The sequence below is a fragment of the Dendrobates tinctorius genome, unplaced genomic scaffold, assembly GCF_039654945.1.
Source record: "Dendrobates tinctorius isolate UK_male_01 unplaced genomic scaffold, ASM3965494v1 ptg000086l, whole genome shotgun sequence".
Classification (NCBI taxonomy): Eukaryota; Metazoa; Chordata; class Amphibia; order Anura; family Dendrobatidae; genus Dendrobates; species Dendrobates tinctorius.
This window is the reverse complement of record NW_027361754.1, coordinates 50285381-50305207: the sequence shown is the minus strand read 5'-3', so window position 1 is coordinate 50305207 and position 19827 is coordinate 50285381. Positions and strand designations below refer to the sequence as shown.

The window sequence follows — 19827 nt, the reverse complement described above, 5'->3', positions numbered from 1 at the left end:
TACTGACCCCAGGCCTCTCTTAAAAGGATCTCCGGTATGGAAGTTAGGGTAAATCCCTCAGCGCTCTGATTCTCACCCCAGGCTTCTATTAAAGGGATCATTGGTATGGAAGTCAGGACAAATCCATTCAGCGCTCTGGTTCTGACCCCAGGCTGACGGGATGATGTTGGATATTAGGGGTAGTAGTCCGGTGGCTCTGGCTGACGGAATGATGTAGGATATTAGGGGGGGTAGTCCGGCGTCTGTGACGGGATGATGTGGGATATTAGGGGTAGTAGTCCGGTGGCTCTGGCTGGATGATGTGGAATATTAGGGGTAGTAGTTTGGTGGCTCTGGCTGACGGGACGATGTGGGATATTTGGGGTGGTAATCCGGTAGCTCTGGCCGACGGGATGGTGTGGGATATTATAGTGAATGTGGCTATGTGGAGTGGGTGGGGCTCTACACTCAGCTATATATATAGATAGATAGATATAGTCATTATAAGTTGTTATAACTAACAGTAGTTAGTTACTATGCCCGGGCAGTGCTGGACTCTTCAGCTAGTGTGTATCTATCTCTATCTCTATCTCTATCTCTATATACACACAGTGGGGCAAAAAAGTATTTAGTCAGTCAGCAATAGTGCAAGTTCCACCACTTAAAAAGATGAGAGGCGTCTGTAATTTACATCATAGGTAGACCTCAACTATGGGAGACAAACTGAGAAAAAAAATCCAGAAAATCACATTGTCTGTTTTTTTTTCATTTTATTTGCATATTATGGTGGAAAATAAGTATTTGGTCAGAAACAAGCAATCAAGATTTCTGGCTCTCATAGACCTGTAACTTCTTCTTTAAGAGTCTCCTCTTTCCTCCACTCATTACCTGTAGTAATGGCACCTGTTTAAACTTGTTATCAGTATAAAAAGACCTGTGCACACCCTCAAACAGTCTGACTCCAAACTCCACTATGGTGAAGACCAAAGAGCTGTCAAAGGACACCAGAAACAAAATTGTAGCCCTGCACCAGGCTTGGAAGACTGAATCTGCAATAGCCAACCAGCTTGGAGTGAAGAAATCAACTGTGGGAGCAATAATTAGAAAATGGAAGACATACAAGACCACTGATAATCTCCCTCGATCTGGTGCTCCATGCAAAATCCCACCCCGTGGGGTCAGAATGATTACAAGAACGGTGAGCAGAAATCCCAGAACCACGCGGGGGGACCTAGTGAATGAACTGCAGAGAGCTGGGACCACTGTAACAAGGCCTACCATAAGTAACACACTACGCCACCATGGACTCAGATCCTGCAGTGCCAGACGTGTCCCACTGTTTAAGCCTGTACATGTCTGGGCCCGTCTGAAGTTTGCTAGAGAGCATTTGGATGATCCAGAGGAGTTTTGGGAGAATGTCCTATGGTCTGATGAAACCAAACTGGGACTGTTTGGTAGAAACACAACTTGTCGTGTTTGGAGGAAAAAGAATACTGAGTTGCATCCATCAAACGCCATACCTACTGTAAAGCATGGTGGTGGAAACATCATGCTTTGGGGCTGTTTCTCTGCAAAGGGGCCAGGACGACTGATCCGGGTACATGAAAGAATGAATGGGGCCATGTATCGTGAGATTTTGAGGGCAAACCTCCTTCCATCAGCAAGGTCATTGAAGATGAAACGTGGCTGGGTCTTTCAGCATGACAATGATCCAAAGCACACCGCCAGGGCAACGAAGGAGTGGCTTCGTAAGAAGCATTTCAAGGTCCTGGAGTGGCCTAGCCAGTCTCCAGATCTCAACCCTATAGAAAACCTTTGGAGGGAGTTGAAAGTCCGTGTTGCCAAGCAAAAAGCCAAAAACATCACTGCTCTAGAGGAGATCTGCATGGAGGAATGGGCCAACATACCAACAACAGTGTGTTGCAACCTTGTGAAGACTTACAGAAAACGTTTGACCTCTGTCATTGCCAACAAAGGATATATCACAAAGTATTGAGATGAAATTTTGTTTCTGACCAAATACTTATTTTCCACCATAATATGCAAATAAAATGAAAAAAAAACAGACAATGTGATTTTCTGGATTTTTTTTTCTCAGTTTGTCTCCCATAGTTGAGGTCTACCTATGATGTAAATTACAGACGCCTCTCATCTTTTTAAGTGGTGGAACTTGCACTATTGCTGACTGACTAAATACTTTTTTGCCCCACTGTATATATAAAATCCAGAAAGACCACCTTTATATTCCCTGAACGGCCACTTGTCCCCAGTACATATTTATCTTGGATGATGACCCCTCGCTGCAATGTGTGAGGGTTCACAGACTTTTTGACGTTTTCTGTATTTCTAAAAACCCGCATGCACCTTTCCAATGTGTTTTGAAATATAAGTGTACTTGAAATATCTTGATAGAATAAAAGAATAAGAATAAAGAAGAGCAAATAACAAACGATGTGAGAAATGTCTTTGTCTTGATGTCTCAGGGTGAGCTCGGTTGACAATAAAATAAATGTTTCCATAAATTGAAGCCACAACTGAAAGAGTTTATTTCCAGGTGACCCACACACTTCATCTCTTCCCGGAAAAGTGATAAAAGGCTGAAGACGTAAAGTGGTGTGGTCTTAAATACATTTTCTTAAGAGAAATGGCTTTCTTTGAGGCTAAGCAAATGTCTGATTAGCAAAGCTAGGGATAATGCTTGTGCCGCTCTCCGTTTTGAGGATGGTTGTACCGTTGCAAACACGAGACAATTTCTCTTTCTGCTATGGAAGGAAATAATCTAATCCATTATTATTATATGGATAAGGGATAATTTTTGATTATGCAAAAACCTTGTTAACTTTTTAATTGATCACGATCCATACGGTCTAGGAAGCTATTTTCAATAACTGGGACCATTCATAAGAAATGTTGTGTATAGTTTTTTGATGGACAAATGGTGTTGAAAATGGCTCATATCTTTAATATTAACCGTGTTTGACCACTATTTTTCACATGTTTTCCTTGCGGTTAAGTTGTGTTTTCATCTCTTGTACTCCATCTATACCAATGTGTACTAAATACACGTTGATATCAATATAAAAATTAATTCCATGGTGGAAACTATAAAAATGTTTGTTTTTTTTCCCCTTCCTTTTTGTAAGTTGACTGCTGGGACGGACCAGACGGGGAGCCCATAGTCCACCATGGATACACCTTAACGTCCAAAATCCTGTTCAAGGACGTCATCGAGACTATAAACAAGTATGCATTCATCAAAAATGAGTAAGTATCAGGGTTCTTTCGTGCTCACACATCTGACTTATAATCCTGTTGATTTATAAAACATGTCATCCTGGCAGATCAGAAGTTTTTTAGGCGCCGTTTGGTTTTATGGACGGGTAATCCGTCACTTCCCTTGTGAGCATGTAGAGGTCAGCCATGGCCGTATTCGTGGCTGAGTTCAATGGGCCTTGTGTGCCCTTGCCTTCCAATACATAAAAATCTCGTTCCAGTGTCAGCTTACTTGCCTCTCTGTACCCTGTGTCATCAGGGTCTGTTCTCCATTCTTTATGGTCTCTTCTAGCTGCTTCTGAATAAACAGAGACGCAGTCCAGTCCAGGTGCAGAACTTTAATTTCATGACTTCGCAGCACATCCAGATTCGTTAAAACATTTTTGACAGCTTGTTCGTTACATGTTACTTCGTCTCTCTCTGCACTCCTCTCCATGTCACACTGCATGTTCCTGGGTCGAACCGTTTCCAATAGCTCCTCAGCATGCTCCCTGGCCAGCCTCACTGCGTATGGGTGTTCCCTCAGCCATTTTACCCCGGTTCTGAGGGCATTAGTCCAAGCAGAGAGCGACCTGCCCTGCGGTGACTTCTTCTGTAGCCCAAGTCTGTAGATGCTGCCGCTGCTATTTCTGAGGCTATGCTGTCCCACTGTCTCTGGACAGCTGGGTTCCTCCTTAAACATTGCGGGGCGCTAAGTAGCTTGGGCATTTAGCCTGCCCGAGCACTTCGGGCTACCTAGCCCTGAGTGACTCTTATTCCTGCCTTACACCCAGCTAACCCCTCCTACAGATAACCATTTACACGACTATAGTCTTATCGTACATTAAGCACAATTATAATACCCCCATCTATTGACCAAACGTGTGCACTACACTTTCCCTAATCATATACATAGTTACATAGCAGATTTTATACACATCACTACGAACCAATAATATATGCACAATTACCGTATATACTCGCGTATAAGTCGAGTTCTTCAGCCCAAAAAATGGGCTGAAAAAGACCCCCCTCGACTTATACGCGAGTCAAGCAAGTTTTTAAGTCAAACTTACTTTTCGGGAGGTGTTGCGGGGATGCGGCAGTCCGGCCAGCACACTGCCAGCACACGGCGATGTCCTCCGCGTTGCTCCGGCGCCATGTCTTCTTTCTAAGTAGCTGCGGTTCGGCCTGCCTCCCCCGCCGACTCTGCAGAGCTGTAGTTTTCTCTCTGACTGGTGAATCACCAGTCAGAGAACTTAGGAGAAATGCAATTGGCCACTCTGGCCTGCCTCCCCCTCCGGCTCTGCAGCTCTAACTTTCAATTCCTCTGTCCTGCATTCCCACCCCCACCTCCTCCCTGCTCTGATTCTCATACGCCGCTGCGTGCTGAAAAGAGCGGAGGTGAGGTGGGTGGCTGGGTTTTCCTCTAGCACGGCCCGTACGGAGCCTGCTATGAGGTTATGAAATACTGTATTAAAAAAACAATAAAGTGAAAGGCTTGTTAGCCTGTCATAAGTTGCCTCTCTCTCAGCCTCCCGCTGTCTCTCTCAGCCTCCTGCTGTCTCCCACTAAGGCTGCATTTCCCACCCTCGACTTATACGCGAGTCAATACATTTTTCCCAGTTTTTTGAGGTAAAATTAGGGGGGTCGACTTATACACGGGTCGACTTATACACGAGTATATACGGTATACAAATTTACACACTAAACCAGGACAAGTTTGGCGCTTCAGGACAGTTTCTGTAACCACCTTACAAGCATGTTGTACATCAATAACCGGTATTGTGCCTAACCGCACGGGTGGACGTCATTTTGTATTAGATGTTAATGAAAAATTTACTAGTGCTTTTTTTTTTTTCTTGACTATTGTAAAATAATCCTACACTTTTATTACTGAATCCATTTTCTTTGCTGCAACTGGACATTTTTATTGTAGTATTGCATGCCGTTGATTCTGATGTATGGCTGATCATGGATCGCAATACAGTTTTGCCATACAGTTGTAGTTTACTGAACATCAAATCTACATCCTCCATCCCCCGCCACCTTTACTTTCATATGCACTAGCTAGTAGGGTTGTCTTCATGTGACAACCCCACAACCCCTTATTTCTTTTAAGTATGCTTACTTATAGAGTGCCATCATATTCCCCAGCTATTTTTATTGCTGTCCCCATTGAGGCTCACAATCTACAGTATGCCTTTGGAGTGTAGGAGGAAACCGGAGTATGTGGAGGAAGAAACCCACGCAAACACAGGGAGAACATACAAACTCCCTTGGTGGGATTTGAACCCAGGACCCCAGAGCTGCAAAGCATCAGTGCTAACCACTGAGTCACAGTGTCGCCAACACGAAAAACCTTTTTAAGCTTGCATGGTGGTGTTTGATTTTAAGGATGGGTAGAATTTTCCCTATGCTTTCAGCTCTGTAATAATTATGTCTGGTTTTGTTATTACCCACCTAACTTCTCCCCATAATAATCACTTGTGCTTTGCTCCCCTGTTGTGAAGCAGAATACCAGACATTAGTTCATAACAGAACTGTACATCAAGTTGTTAGAAATTACTGGATTGATTTTCAGGACGTTCATCTCTGTGTGAGTCTCAATTAAAGGCTCTTGGAGTGGATATGGCATTTTCTTCAGCGCAGTGTTACTGACCTCTCACTCCCGGCAGCTTGTTTTCTGAGGTCTACAAGATGCCATAATAATGCAGCCATTATGGCCATTATCATTTTGCCTTTTATAAGAACTGAACAGAGACTTCCTCAGGACACCAGGAATATGGAAATAGGTGCAAATAGAGAAAATCCGAGTATAATAACTGAATATCATTGTGTTTGCAGTCCATGTCAGGACGCTCTTACTAATCAAACTAGTAGTAGAGTTTGGTTGTATAGGTTGTAGAACAATAATAAAAATGACACCTGTCTTGTAGTGATCCGAGGTGCCAGAGCTGAGACATCAAGGTTTGAATGCTCATGCAAATTAGACTGGAAGTGCTCTATGGGTGTGTCAATGTACTGGGACCACATCCTCCTCTATTGAAGTTTAAGGCTAATTTGCATTTGACTTCTTCATTGTCGTTCTTTCTCAGGAACATAAACAAAACCCTTTTAGAGTATAAAAATTGTGTTGAAGAAGGGGTATCGAAAATTTAAAGATTTGCAAAATTTTTGGCTTTTTTTCTGTTTGAATTGCCGGTAAATTAGTGGAGGTCAAGGTCTCGAGACCCTCCCTCCTCCACCATTGACCACTCAAAAAAAACAAAACAGATATGCAGCTCAGGAGGTTCTGTACTCTGCCATGTGAGCACACTCAGGCAGGAGCTGTACACTCCTGTCTGCCAAGCTGTATACTTATAAAGGTGTTTTACTAGGACTCCCATGATCTGCTCGCAATTAAAGGGACAAAAAAAGTCTTACAAATGTATACTCATTAAACCAGTTGATATTTTTAGTTACTGATCAGTAGGGTTGGTTGGTGGGCGTCCTGGTCCTGAGATCTCTGCCGTCTTGTACAAATCATGGCTGAGAAGAGTTCATCTTGGAACATGAGCAGAGCAGTGTACGGGCCAAGATAGAAAGTCCATAGTGCAGTACGCTGCTCTTCTCTTCCTGGTGGATAAGCTGAACTCTCCTGACCCTTATGTCGAGGCCTTGGACATTCTCCGATAAACCCTACTGAACACCAAAAGTCTCCAAATGGTAAAAGGTTTTGTCTCATGAAGACAAATTTGGACCCAGTATCTGAAACCCTCAGCAATCAGCTGTTATCACTTGGCAGAACCATATGTGACCAGACCAGGCTTAACACATGCATCTTGTGGTGGCCTCTTGCAGGGTAAATGTACCATTCTACACTGTCTAATAAAATGAAGGGGTGATCAGAATGCCCAGGTTCACCAGCGCTAGAAGCCCTCTATACTGAGTGGCCTCAAATGTCGTGGCTGTCCTTTCGGCCCACCGGTCTTCCCAAATGGACTGAAGGAACCGCCACTGCACACTACACGATCCCTGTAGTATCCCATGCATCAAGTTGGCGGCTCATCAAGCTTTCATCATGTCATTCGGGCCCTATGGAGCTTCTCGAATGTAGAGTAGATGAGAAATGTAGAGTGAGGAGACCCTAAGACAGCTATAGGCCAATATGAACAAGGGATTGTCATGTTTTATTACTATATAATTATATTACTGTCTTAAAAAAACAAAACAATTGTATTTCTTGTATTTTGCTGACAGTCATCATTATATAGGCTGAATGAGGATTTATTATGTGTCAGCTTCTCCGTTTTTCTTGCTTCTCAGATATCCTGTCATCTTGTCTATTGAAAATCACTGTAGTGTTCTGCAGCAGAAGAAGATGGCTCAGTACCTGACGGAAATCCTTGGGGACAAGTTGGATCTTTCTTCTGTGGTTAATGGAGATTTTTCAAAGCTGCCTTCTCCGGAAGGCCTGAAAGGCAAAATATTAGTAAAGGTAAATGTCAGCAGGAAGGACGAATTGAGACATAAATGAAGATTATTTCAGCTTGATCAGTCTGTACAATGGAAGTAATTTTGGATATGTCGTTTCTTGTCCGTCTACCTGAGTCTTCTACATGTCACTTCCTTCTGTCTGTCATCATTACTCATTTCTTGACCACATGGGTCATGGGATACACAGCAAAATCTCAAACATGCCCACCATCTATGACTTCCCAAATTTGGCCAAGTGGACCTCCTAATGTCCTAGGCCTTGGTGTGACTGCTAACCCTGCACCCACTTTAGTTATGCTCCTGAATGTGAGCGATATGCACACGACAGAATTTAAAGTCTCAATTTCTCTGGCGAGACCTGACTGGTCTTTTCTCCTTCGCCTCATTGGGGGACACAGATACTGTGGGTGTATGCTTCTGCCGTTAGGAGGCTGACACTAAGGGAAAAAAAGAGGTTAGCTCCTCCTGCGCAGTATACACCCTCGCCCCTATAGCGGGCGGAAATCAGTTTTTTGCTTAGTGTCTTTGGAGGCACATGTGTCTGGTTTTCTCCAGACTTCTTTTTTTTTTTTTTTCCATGAATATAAGACCGGGGCGACAGATCCTATTGAAAGGGTCCGATCTCTCCAAACCAACAACGGGCGAGCACGTGTTGAGTATCGTCTCCACGTATCCTTTCCCGCACCGAGGGACATATCTGGGCTTTTTTCCCCAGACATCTATTTTTGTTTGTTATTTTATGAAGAAGAGACAGGGGCAACGGATCCTATTGAAAGGGTCCGATTTCCCCAAACCAACAACGGGCGAGCACGTGCGAGTGTCCCTCCATGTATCCTCTTCCGCGACGTGGGACACGATGCCGGACTTAGCCCTGTCCACCCCTAGGTATTGAAACCATGGGCTTGCACAGAGGCACAAGACTAGTCTGTGCGGCCCCCACTGCTCCACCAACGCTAGACGGCGGTGCTGCAAGGCGGCGGACGGTCCCTCTCCTCACCCCCTGAAGGGGTTAGATGGAGTTAGGGTGCCTGCACCGTCCAGAAACTAACCCCATCCCCTCTACCTGGTGGCAACAGGTAAGAGCTGGAGTCAGGTATGAAGGGCTGGGGATGGCCTGCGGCAGCGTTCCGGGAAGCTCCAGGCATCTTAGGAAGTGTAGGGCAATCCTCCTTCCCTCTCCTCCCACCTTCCGCCAGGCGAGGGCGCCGGGTTCCAGTGGCAGGGACTGGAGCCTTTGGCCTGCAGGCCGCAGCCCTGCCCCACCCCCCCTTCTCCCCTCCCGCGGCGGGCGTGCAGGCAAAATTTAGTCCGCGGCTTCGGCCGTGACTAGGCCGCGGGCAGAAGTCCCGCCTCCGGTGTGACGTTATGCCCGGCGCCGCCCCCTGGCTAGGGCGGACGCCGAACAAATTGAGCCCCCAGCTTCATAGCAGGTAGGCCGCGGCTGGGAGAGAACGGCCCGCCCTACCCGGAGGACAGGAGCACGGGGCAGCGCAGAGGCAGCGACAGGAGCACGTGGTAAGTGTGGCTCTGATCTTGGAGGCTCGCTACGATAAAAGGTGGCATTCCCTTCAACCCTCGTTTGGTTTAGGCCTGGCTGCAATATGATTGGAAAAGGTAAATTGCGTTCCCTTACGCCACAAGCATTTCTGGAGGGGTTATTTTTTTTTGCCACATGCCAGAGCCAAAAATTATGCGAAGCCTGTGAGCCTGATCGCGCCCAGGAGCCCTCCCCTGCGACGCGACCAATGTGCAAGCCCCCCGTAGTGGGCCCTATCTCTGTCACAGTGCGAGGGCAATCGAGTTCCGTCAGGCCCCAGATAGGGGCAGGGACAGTGGCTAGTCGGCCTTAGAAGGGACCTCCACCTCACTAGAGCCTTCGGCCTGCAGGGGCCGCTCTTACTTCAGGCAGACCCGGTGGAAGGAATCCTCGCGGTGTCGCCCAGTCCATCCGGTGCTGTGGCATCCGTAAGTCCTGCTTCTCGCTCCCCGTCACCAGTGGTGGATAGCGAGCAGACCTCAGGTCAACTCAGACAGACACCTTGACCTGGAGGCTCCGGGGTCATGTAGGATAGTGGACAGGCTCATAGAAGCCGTCGGTCAGACCTTGAGAATTGAGTATGGTTCCACCGCGGCTTTTTAGGCCATAAGGTGGCGTTTAAGCGAGTGAAGCGGCCGCTCGGAATTGGTTCCTCTTATCGTGAGTTTGAGGACATAGTGCAGCGACTCAGGGAATGACCAGACGGGGGTTTCTCAGGTCAAAAGGCACTCGAAGTAAGGTATCCATTTGCCGGACATCCGCATGAAATGGATGAAATCTCCGATGGTGGTTCCACCGGTGTCGCGTCTAGCCACTAAAACCCTGTTGTTTCATTTCTAGTGGTTCCTGTTGTGAGTTCATTTTCTGGTCTACCAGTTGTGAGTTCTCCTTCCAGGCTCCCTCTGGTGGTAACAGGAGGTAGTGAGGCTGATTTTATCAGTGGAGATCTGCCACCTGATAAGGAGGATGACGATTGGACCTCAGGAATCTCAGACTGGATTTAAGACAGCCGACGCCCTATTCTAGTGCTGGTGATTCCTTCTGGGTTGTCAGGTCTTGGTTCTCAGCTCTGTTCCAGTCAGCTCAAGCTAAATTTTTCTGCTAATGTTCACACGTGATTTTGTTGGTCTATTCAGTTTTTGGTGTGGTCAGCCAGCCCTAACTGGGGCTGTGCTGAATTTCCACTCTTATTTATCTCTATTTGCCAATTTGCTTTTTGTCCCTTATTAGATTAGCCTCTTTTTGCTCTGTCTCAGAATATTTCAGAGTGCTGATATAGTGGGAGAAGTCTAGTGACTTCAGGGTTAATTTGGTTATCAGAAGTGTTTGGACATTATTCTTGTAGGGTTTTTGGCAGATTGCAGACAGTGTCTTTCCTTTCCTATCCTTTCTAGTTAGTTTGGGCCCCATCGTTTGCTCAGCCTATTTTCCTGCCTGTGTTTGTGTTTTCATCTTGTTTCACCATCAATACATGTGTGGGGGCTGTCTTTCCTTTGGGGTCTGCTCTGGGGCAGTTAGTTTTCCCCTTTTCTTGCTTTAGGCTTATTTAGTCCTCCGGCTGTGACGAAGCATCTAGGTTCATTGTAGGAACGCTCAGCGGCTGCTGCTAGTTGTGTGGTTAGGATCAGGGATCTGCAATCTGAATAGTTACCAACCTCTCTGGTTTTCTATGACTTGGCTTGTTTTGTTTTTTCCTCCTCGGTGACCCATTCATAACAGGTTCCTCTATTTAGGATTCCACGGATCGCCTCATAAAGAGCTTCTTGCTCAGTAAGTGAGGTGTCAGGATCAGCGCTCTCTCCCTCGTTCGCAGCAACTTGGGCAGCCAAGGCCATGATTTCATGGTCAGAATCGTTAAACAGGGTCACACAGAAGTGAGAGCTACCTGCCGAGGTATCTGAGATCGCGAGGCAGATGGCGATGGACCTTGGACTATGTCATCAATGCGTCCTTGCATGCGGCTAATTGCTCAGCACTTGCTGCCGCCAACGCTATTTCTATCAGAAGAGCTCTATGGATGGCGGGCCGATTCTGCTTTCAAGAAGTCCTTGACTTCTCTGCCTTATGATCAGTGCGGCCGTTTATTGGCGAGAAGTTGGATAAGCTAATCTCTGACTCCGCAGGCGGAAAGAGCGTTTTTTCTCCCTCAACAAAGGGTCAAACCGCCTATTTCGCACCCTTTTCAGGCACGTTTTCGATCTTTCCGCCACCCCGGGTGGACTACAGCAGGCAATTCCGCCGCTTCAGGCCTCCCCAACTAGGATTGGGAGCTGCAGATCTCATATAGATCCAACCTTTTGGGGGGAATGCGAACTCAGCAGCCCAGGTCAAGGGGATCCAGATCCCAAAGATAGTCAGCTAAATGACTCGAGGCGTTTGCCTGATGACACCGGCAAGGTGGGCAGCCGTCTACTCTTATTCCGCCACGTCTGGTTCAGTGTTGCACACAACACGTGGATAAAGGAGTTGGTGGCCTCAGGTTTACAAAATAGAATTTGTCAGATGCCCTCCAAGACGGTTTTTCCTTTTCTCGTCTTCCCAGGGTGGAAACCTAGGCAAGGGCTCTATTAGGGGCCATCAAATCGCTCCTGCACAACGGAGTCGTTGTTTCCGTGCCAGAACACGAAAGAGCTCAGCGTTTCGATTCCAAGCTGTTTGCGGTTCACAAAAAGAGAACGGGTCTGTCATACCTGTCTTGGACCTGAGGCTTCTGAACAGGTTCGTCAGCATCAGACATTTCCGGATGGAGTCTCTTCGGTCAGTGATATTGGCCATGGAGTGGAGAGAATACTTGGCCTCAATAGATATCCATAACACAACGAGAAGAACCGAAAACAACGTTCAGTATTGATTATAAATATTTAATGAAAAATCATTTTCAAGCAATAAATGCAGGGGTGGGAAAAATTACCAAAGGGGGCGACACCAGAGACAGTCTGCACAAGTAAAATGCACTCAATTATAATGCAGCTTCATAAAAATTACAAAAGATAATGAAAAAATAATTCATTCCAGAGTTATGAAAAAGTGCAATTGAATAGTTCATGAGTAAGCACAGGTAAATGCAAGATAATTCATATATAAAGTGCAATGTGCAACATAAATATAAACCATTTGCCATTGTGCATTTTTTTGCTTACCCGGACACTTATCCATGTTTTGTCCATATGATTATCCATAATTACTACCAAAAAACCTCTTTTAGTACATGGTTGTATGCCTAAGCCCATGATATTTATGTTGCACATTGCACTTTATATATGAATTATCTTGCATTTACCTGTGCTTACTCATGAACTATTCAATTGCACTTTTTCATAACTATGGAATGATTTATTTTTTCATTATCTTTTGTAATTTTTATGAAGTTGCATTATAATTGAGTGCATTTTACTCATGCAGACTGTCTCTGGTGTTGCCCCCTTTGGCAATTTTTCCCACCCCTGCATTTATTATTTGAAAATTATTTTTGAATAAATATTTATAATCAATACTGGACGTTGTTTTCGGTTCTTCTCGTTGTGTTATGGTTTGATACCCGATTTGTCCTTCTTATAATTGTCCATTGGTGCGTCAACAAGGTTTATAAGTTTTCCTTCTTGAATATGCACTTGTTGACCTGAGAATTTTGTTGACTCAATAGATATCCAGAACGTATATCTGCAAATTGCCACCGGCCATTCTAGGCTGAGCATGAGTGCATTCATCAGGTGGCGAGCCCATTTTTCCTGCTCATTAGAGGTTTCTGCGCTTCGACAACAATGGTCGGCATTTTTAGTTCATAGCACTACCCTTCGGGCTAGCCAAGGCTCCCAGTGTGTTCACAAAGGTTATGACAGTTGTCATGGCCATGCTACATTCTTGAGGCAGTCATTTTTTGCCTTACTTGGACGACCTCTTAGTTAAGGGCCCTTCAATACGGGCATGCGAGGAAAATGTCAACATCACGCTGGATACTCTTGGCCGCTTAGGGTGGTTGGTCAGCACGAGGTAGTCCTCTCTTGTGCCAGCTCAGAGGTTTTTTTTTCTTCTTAGGAAGGATCCTCGACACTTGCTGAGGGCTGGTAATTCTCCTCAGGAAGAGGCGCTTACTCTTCGGAGGGAGTCTGGACACTTCGCCAACCAGTCCCTCATTCCATCTGGTTCAGGATGAGGATTCTAAGGGAAATGGTAGCGGCAATAGAAGCATTACCGTTAGCCAGTTCCATCTTCGCCCCCTGCAGCGCGCCCGCTTGTCAGCCTGGAACAAGAATTCCGTTCACGTTCGTTCAGCGGGGCCGGCGATCCTGTCAAGTCAGGGAGTCGCTCGAATGGTGGATAACCAGTCCCTCTCAGTCCCAGGGGAAGCCCTTTTGCCCAGACCATTGGTTGGTGATGACAACCAAAGCCAGTCTCCTCCACTGGGGAGCAGGGTTTTCGCCACCACACGACCCAGGGGTGGTGGTCCCCGCAGGAGGCTTTCCTCCTGACCAAGCTACTGGAGATACGGGCTCGGCAACAGTTTCATCACTTTCTAGCAGGCCGCCTTGTCAGAATTCAATTGGACAAAGCCACGGCGGTGGTTTATATAGATCATCAAGGGTGCACCCGCAGCAGAGCAACCATGAGCGGGGTGGGGCACATTCTTCAGTGGGTCAGACAAACCACTCGGTGACCTCAGCAGCTCACATCCCGGGCGTGGGAAATTGGGCGGCAGACTTTCTCAGGGTCTTGTGTCCGGAGAGTGATCTCTACATCCCGGTGTCTTCCAGCAGATTTTTTTTTTCTTTTCTACTGCGGGGAACACCATATGTGGATCTGTTGGCTTCGAGAGTGAATGCCAAGGTGCCCACATGCGTCGCTCGGGCCAGGGATCCGCAGGCAATCGGTGGATGCTTTGGTTCTGTCATGGAACCAGTGTCGCCGCCCATATCTATTTCCCCCACTGTCGCTACTGCCAAGAGTCATCAAAAGGATCAAGAGGGAAGAGGTTTCGGCAATCCGACTGGCCCCAGACTGGTCCTATTGAGCGTGGTACGCAGATCTAATGCACCTGCTCGCCGACGTTCCTTGGCGACTGCCAGAGCGCCAAGAGCTACTTTCTCAATGGCCGATTTGCCACTCGAGCTCAGTGGCCCTGTGTTTGATGGCATGGCCAGTTAATCTTGGATTCTAACCTAGGCAGGGTTTGGGAGCAAGGTGGTCGCTACAATAGTTAGCGCCCGGAAGTCGACCTCCACACGAATTTACCACCACACCTGGAGGGTGTTCTTCGCTTGGCGTCGAGGACGCGGTGTTTTTCCGCTGAGATTCTCGATCCCCAACATCTTGGTTTTTCTCCAGTCGGGCCTAGATTTGGGCCTGGTCCAAGTTCCCTCAGGAGACAAATATCGGCTTTATCCGTCCTGGTCCAGTGCGGAATAGCTACCAGGTTACAGATAAAGACTTTCATCCAGGGTCTCTCCCACTTGGTACCTCCCTATAAGGCACCTATGGATGCCTGGGACCTTGACCTGGTCCTAAGGGTTCTGCAGGAAGCTCCTTTTTAGACGACTTCAGAAGGTTTCTTTGAGGTTCCTTTCCTTGAAAGTGGCGTTCCTAGTGGCCATCACTTTTGTCAGGCGGCTTTTCAGAGCTGACTGCACTATCTGGCCGACCACCATTCCTCACTTTCCATAAAGATAAGGGGTGCTCAGACCAACCCCGTCTTTTCTGCCGAAGGTCGTGTCCTCTTTTCACATTAATGAAGATGTTGTTTTTTGCCTTCATTTTGTCCACCACCGGTGCACCGTGTGGAAGAGGCTCGTCACACGTTAGACCTGGTAAGAGCCCTCCGGGGGTACGGGTCGAGGACGGCTCCCTTTCGTCAGACGAACATGCTGTTCTTGCTCCCCGAAGGGCGCAGAAAAGGACTCACTGCCTCAAAATCAACCATAGCCAGATGGTTTTTTGTTTGACTTTTTAGGAGTCCTACCGCATTAGAGGCACACCGATTCCAGCAGGAATCAGAGCGCACTCTACTTGGGCAGTGGGTGCCTCTTGGGTGCTTCGGCACCTGGTTTCGACAGAACAGGCTTGCAAAGCAGCAACCTGGTCCAGCCTGCACACATTTGCCAGACATTGTAATAGTCATACTCAGGCCTCGGCGGATGCGAGCCTGGGTAGAAGGATTCTCCAAGCAGCGGTGGCGCACCTATAAACAAAACATGCATGTAGCTTGGATCGGTGAGTCAATCTCCCACCCAGAGACTGCTTTAGGACATCCCACAGTATCTGTGTCCCCCAATGAGGCGAAGGAGAAACATGGATTTTTGTGAGTACTCACCGTAAAATCCTTTTCTCCTAGACGCTCATTGGGGGACACAGCACCCACCCTAATAGCCAGTTGGCTCTTGCTTTGTTAAAATTTATGTGCATTTACTAATTTGAGATAAGGGTGGTATTTTTTGACATGTTGTACCTGTATTAAGGCTGATTTGTTGTCCCCCTACTGCTTTGGCACCAAACTGATTTCCGCCCGCAGTAGGGGCGAGGGTGTATACTGCGGAGGAGGAGCTAACCTCCTTTTCACTTAGTATCAGCCTCCTAACGGCAGAAGCATACACCCACAGCATCTGTGTCCCCCAATGAGCGTCTCAGAGAAAAGGATTTTACGGTGAGTACTCACGAAAATCCATGTTTTTCTTCTCAGTGTTGCCCCCTGTTGAGTTTTGCACCTTATAAATATTGAACATTCACCTGTACTCTTTGTGCTGGAGCACTGTTTGGTGTTATCCTGCTGCGCATGCGTCAGCCAGGATACCAAATAATGGCGCATGTGTAAGATTTCAGCCAGCCAAATGGATGAAGTCACTGGGAATAACTGTCTATCCTCATAGGAGGGTGGTGCTGGACAGAGAGGAGTGATGAACTGCAAGTGCATTAATACAGTCCCAGTGCATTTGCAGTCCAATTTGCAAATAAGTAGGCCATTCCGGGGGGGGGGAGTTAACATAGATAAATGGAGGCAATAATAATTAAAACATGTGAATATCCATGAGAGGATCCCGTTAAATGGTCTGTATTCTCGTGTATGTGGCTTAGACCATTATTGTATGGGAAATGAAATCTGGACATGACATGCAATGTATAAATTTGGTGATCAGTATGGGGAAAACAGTCTTCTGTAATACACAAGAATGTGAAAATAAGTCCATAGTGATAAAATAATGTTAAAATTTGCAGTTATTCAAAGTTACATTCCTAGTGCAAACATAGTTATAAATTAGACAGCAAGTGCACTGTGGCTGTATTAGTGCACTTGCAGTCTATTTTGCAAATATGTTGCACTAGGAATTTAACTTGGATGTTAAAATTTGCAGTTATTCTATTTCATCACTATGGACTGATTTTCATGTTCTTGTGTATAACTGAAAACTGTTTCCCATAATGATTGCCAAATATTAAATCTAACCATTGGAGGTCCAGTTTTTGTTTCCCGTACTGTAATGGTCTCAGCTGCATAGACAGGAATATAGACTGTGTGTTTTATGGTATCCTCTCATTGATGTTCACATGTTTCAATTATTCTTTCCTCCATTTTTCTATGTTAACGTTCCCCCGAGTGACCTACTTCATCAAGCTCATCATGTGACACGGAAATCAATATAAATGACATCTAAAAGATCAATAAAACTCTTGTTCGGACCAAGGCTGAAATGTCAAGTGTATATATATATATTTTTTTTTTCAGCCAAGCACTAATGGGCCAGTCTCACCATCTGAAGTGTCGCGATTATGTTTGAAGAGCGAGGAAATATAAACTACAGATGAATCTTTGCTCTCCTCAGCCTTTTTTTTTTATATGGGAAGAAGTTTTCTGGTTCATGTATCGATTGTGGCATTTGTTAATGGACCAATGCTGAAAAAAGAAATGTGCAGATGAAATGCAGAATAGATCTTGTACTTTAGTGATTGTCTATTGACGCTGGTCAACAGAGATCAGTTAATGACCATCATTGAGAAGGATAAAGGAGGGTCCCCCATTCCCAATGTGACCAATATAAAGAATAATCCATTTATTACTATCTAGTATTGCAGAAGAAAACAGCTGTAGAGCGATTCCTTTTACCATATTCAATATTTTATATCCCCCCAATAATAATTTAGGTAGCAATGGTTTGACATTGTAACCACCATAAATTGAAAGCCTTGTAATGCCTCATTTCCCACCCTGACTGCTATCTTTGAGGTTGTTGTCTTGGCCATACAACAGTGTTTGGATATATATATATATATATATATATATATATATATATATATATATATATATATATTTATTTATTTATTATTATTATTATTATTATTATATAATGCCATATGGTTGGATTAATTTTCAACGTGATGTTAAATGGAATCCGCCAGCAGATTTTTGCTATGTAACCAGACTGCACCATGGTGTAGGAGCAGAGACCCCATTTCCAGCAATATTTCACTTTATTTTACTAAGTGCAGCAGTTGTGATAGAATCACAGTTCTCTCTATGCAGATCTAGCTGAGCTCAGAATGCTGGACTTTGTATAATCCTGCCCACACCAATGATTGGCAGCCTTCTGTCAATATAAAGTGTAAATAGAAAGCAGCCAATCAGTGGTGAGGGCGTGGTTGGACCAGGAGGCACCAGACACCTGGTCCTGTAGTGATAATCTCATGCTGATAATTCACTGAGTATACTGAAACAGCGATAATCTAAGTGTGTTTGGCTGAAATTAGTCTGTGTATCGAAGGATTTATACTCATCCTTTAGGTTAGATTTAAGACCTAAAAATCCTCATTCTTCAACCTTTTGCTCAGTTGACTGGCAGTAAATGGATATTTTTTTTAGCCACAATTAAACCCCCCCCCCCCCCCCCCCCGTCTCTTCTCCACTGCTCAACTTTTGAAATTGAGACACTAGGTCAACCAAGGAAGTCTTAGAGTGAATAAGACATTGTCTAATTGGTGCTGTCTTAAAGCACCTTTCTCCACCATACATTAACCCAGGTCATTTTCTAGTGCAGTTTAGCTCCTGCCAAGAACAAAGTGAAAGGTGAACTACTCCCCTGACGGCAGAGCTTTGCATGTAGACATACTGAAGAAAACAAATTACTTATTCCTTTACCCTTGAGAGCCATTATTTTTCTTTTAAGAACTGTTTAGAGGATTTGAACGTAGAGATCTAAATGTTGTCACCAGTTATAATTATCAGGCTAGTCCTTCTCCTATGTAAATGTGATTTGTAACTGTAATCTTCTAATATTGGAGGCAACCGTTTGGTCTAATATTGGAGACCACCCATTACATGCCCCCCACCTTTTACCTAACCAGTGGGAGGTACTGGGAATATGGTCACATGGCTCGCTATGAAGCTTTTAAGTCTTGAGCCCATGGTTATCTGTAAAGTAAAAGCATTGTGAGCATTTTGCAGAGGAATGTATCACTTTTATTATTACTTAATAATCTAAAAACTGATGCATTTTCATATCTGTTTTTTATTTTCCTGAGATTTTAGTGATATGAGTTATAGATACACATAGTCCATAGGCGGCAATAGTTTGGAGAGGTTCATTGACCTCTGTAGAAGGAGTGTTATGGGCATGCTCTGTGACCTGTGCAGGGAGAGGGCAGAGGTGAGCTGTTGCCATTGTCTATTGAGAATTATAAATGTGCAAATAAAGTCCGTGGAGCCTCATTTAAGAGTCTCAAACACGGGACTAGCCAGATCTTCCTCCAGGGAAGGACCCAGCCAAGGAGTGGCTCCTTTCGGAAACCACCATTACCACCATATTAAGTGGCCCTTTAAGTCAATATCCAGCTCTTTACGAGTTTACAGATATGACAAGGGAAATACCAAGGCCAGGTATCCATCCACAGACAGCTGTTTCGGGGTGTTGCCCCTTATCAGTGTGGAGAAGGATTCTGGCTAGGTGGGAGCAATGCCTAGTAGACCATCATCACAAAACAATCACTGACTTCAGGGAGACCAGTCAAAGAATGCACTGCGGCAGCCGGCAAAGGCGCTCAATCAGTGAAATCCTAGGTGCATTGCTCCCTGGGAAATACAAATATGCAAATAAAGTCCGTGGAGCCGTGGCTGGGTCCTTCCCTGCTCACATGCAGAGCTGGCCATTTTCTGATAGTGGCCACCACAGGGTACCTCACATCCGCCTCCTGTTAATTTAAATAGAAGGCAGATATGTAGTATCAAGCCTTGGCCACTATCAGAAGACGGCCAACTTGCCAAGTGATTACTTCCATGCACCACTGACACCGATAACAGCTGATTGGAGAGGGTAGCGGGTGTTGGACTCCACTCTATCAGACATTGGTGACCTATCCTTTAGATAGGTCATCAATGCTAAAGTAGTCGCCAATCTCTTTAAAAACAAAGATGTCTCACTGAAAGGGAAATTGGCATGCATCTAACTGTAAGGATGTTTAGATATATAGACATAACATTTTTGCTCACCCAATAAGAGATACTCAAATTTCTCTACCCGCATTGATAGAGTAATTAGCAGCCAAATAGAATGCAATTAATAGTGTTAGTGCTACCTCTGTAGACAAAATCTATATCAGCCCCA

The 19827-nt window shown here is 45.4% G+C and overlaps 1 protein-coding gene across 1 annotated transcript in view; it reads left to right on the top strand.

Moving 5' to 3' along the window:
* The window catches only part of PLCH2 (phospholipase C eta 2), an 891775-nt gene that overhangs the window by 705854 nt on the left and 166094 nt on the right, over positions 1-19827 (top strand). Inside the window, exons 9-10 of the mRNA XM_073585390.1 lie at positions 3123-3243; positions 7540-7711. Coding sequence (XP_073441491.1) covers positions 3123-3243; positions 7540-7711 — 293 coding nt within the window. The remainder of the gene's footprint in view (positions 1-3122; positions 3244-7539; positions 7712-19827) is intronic.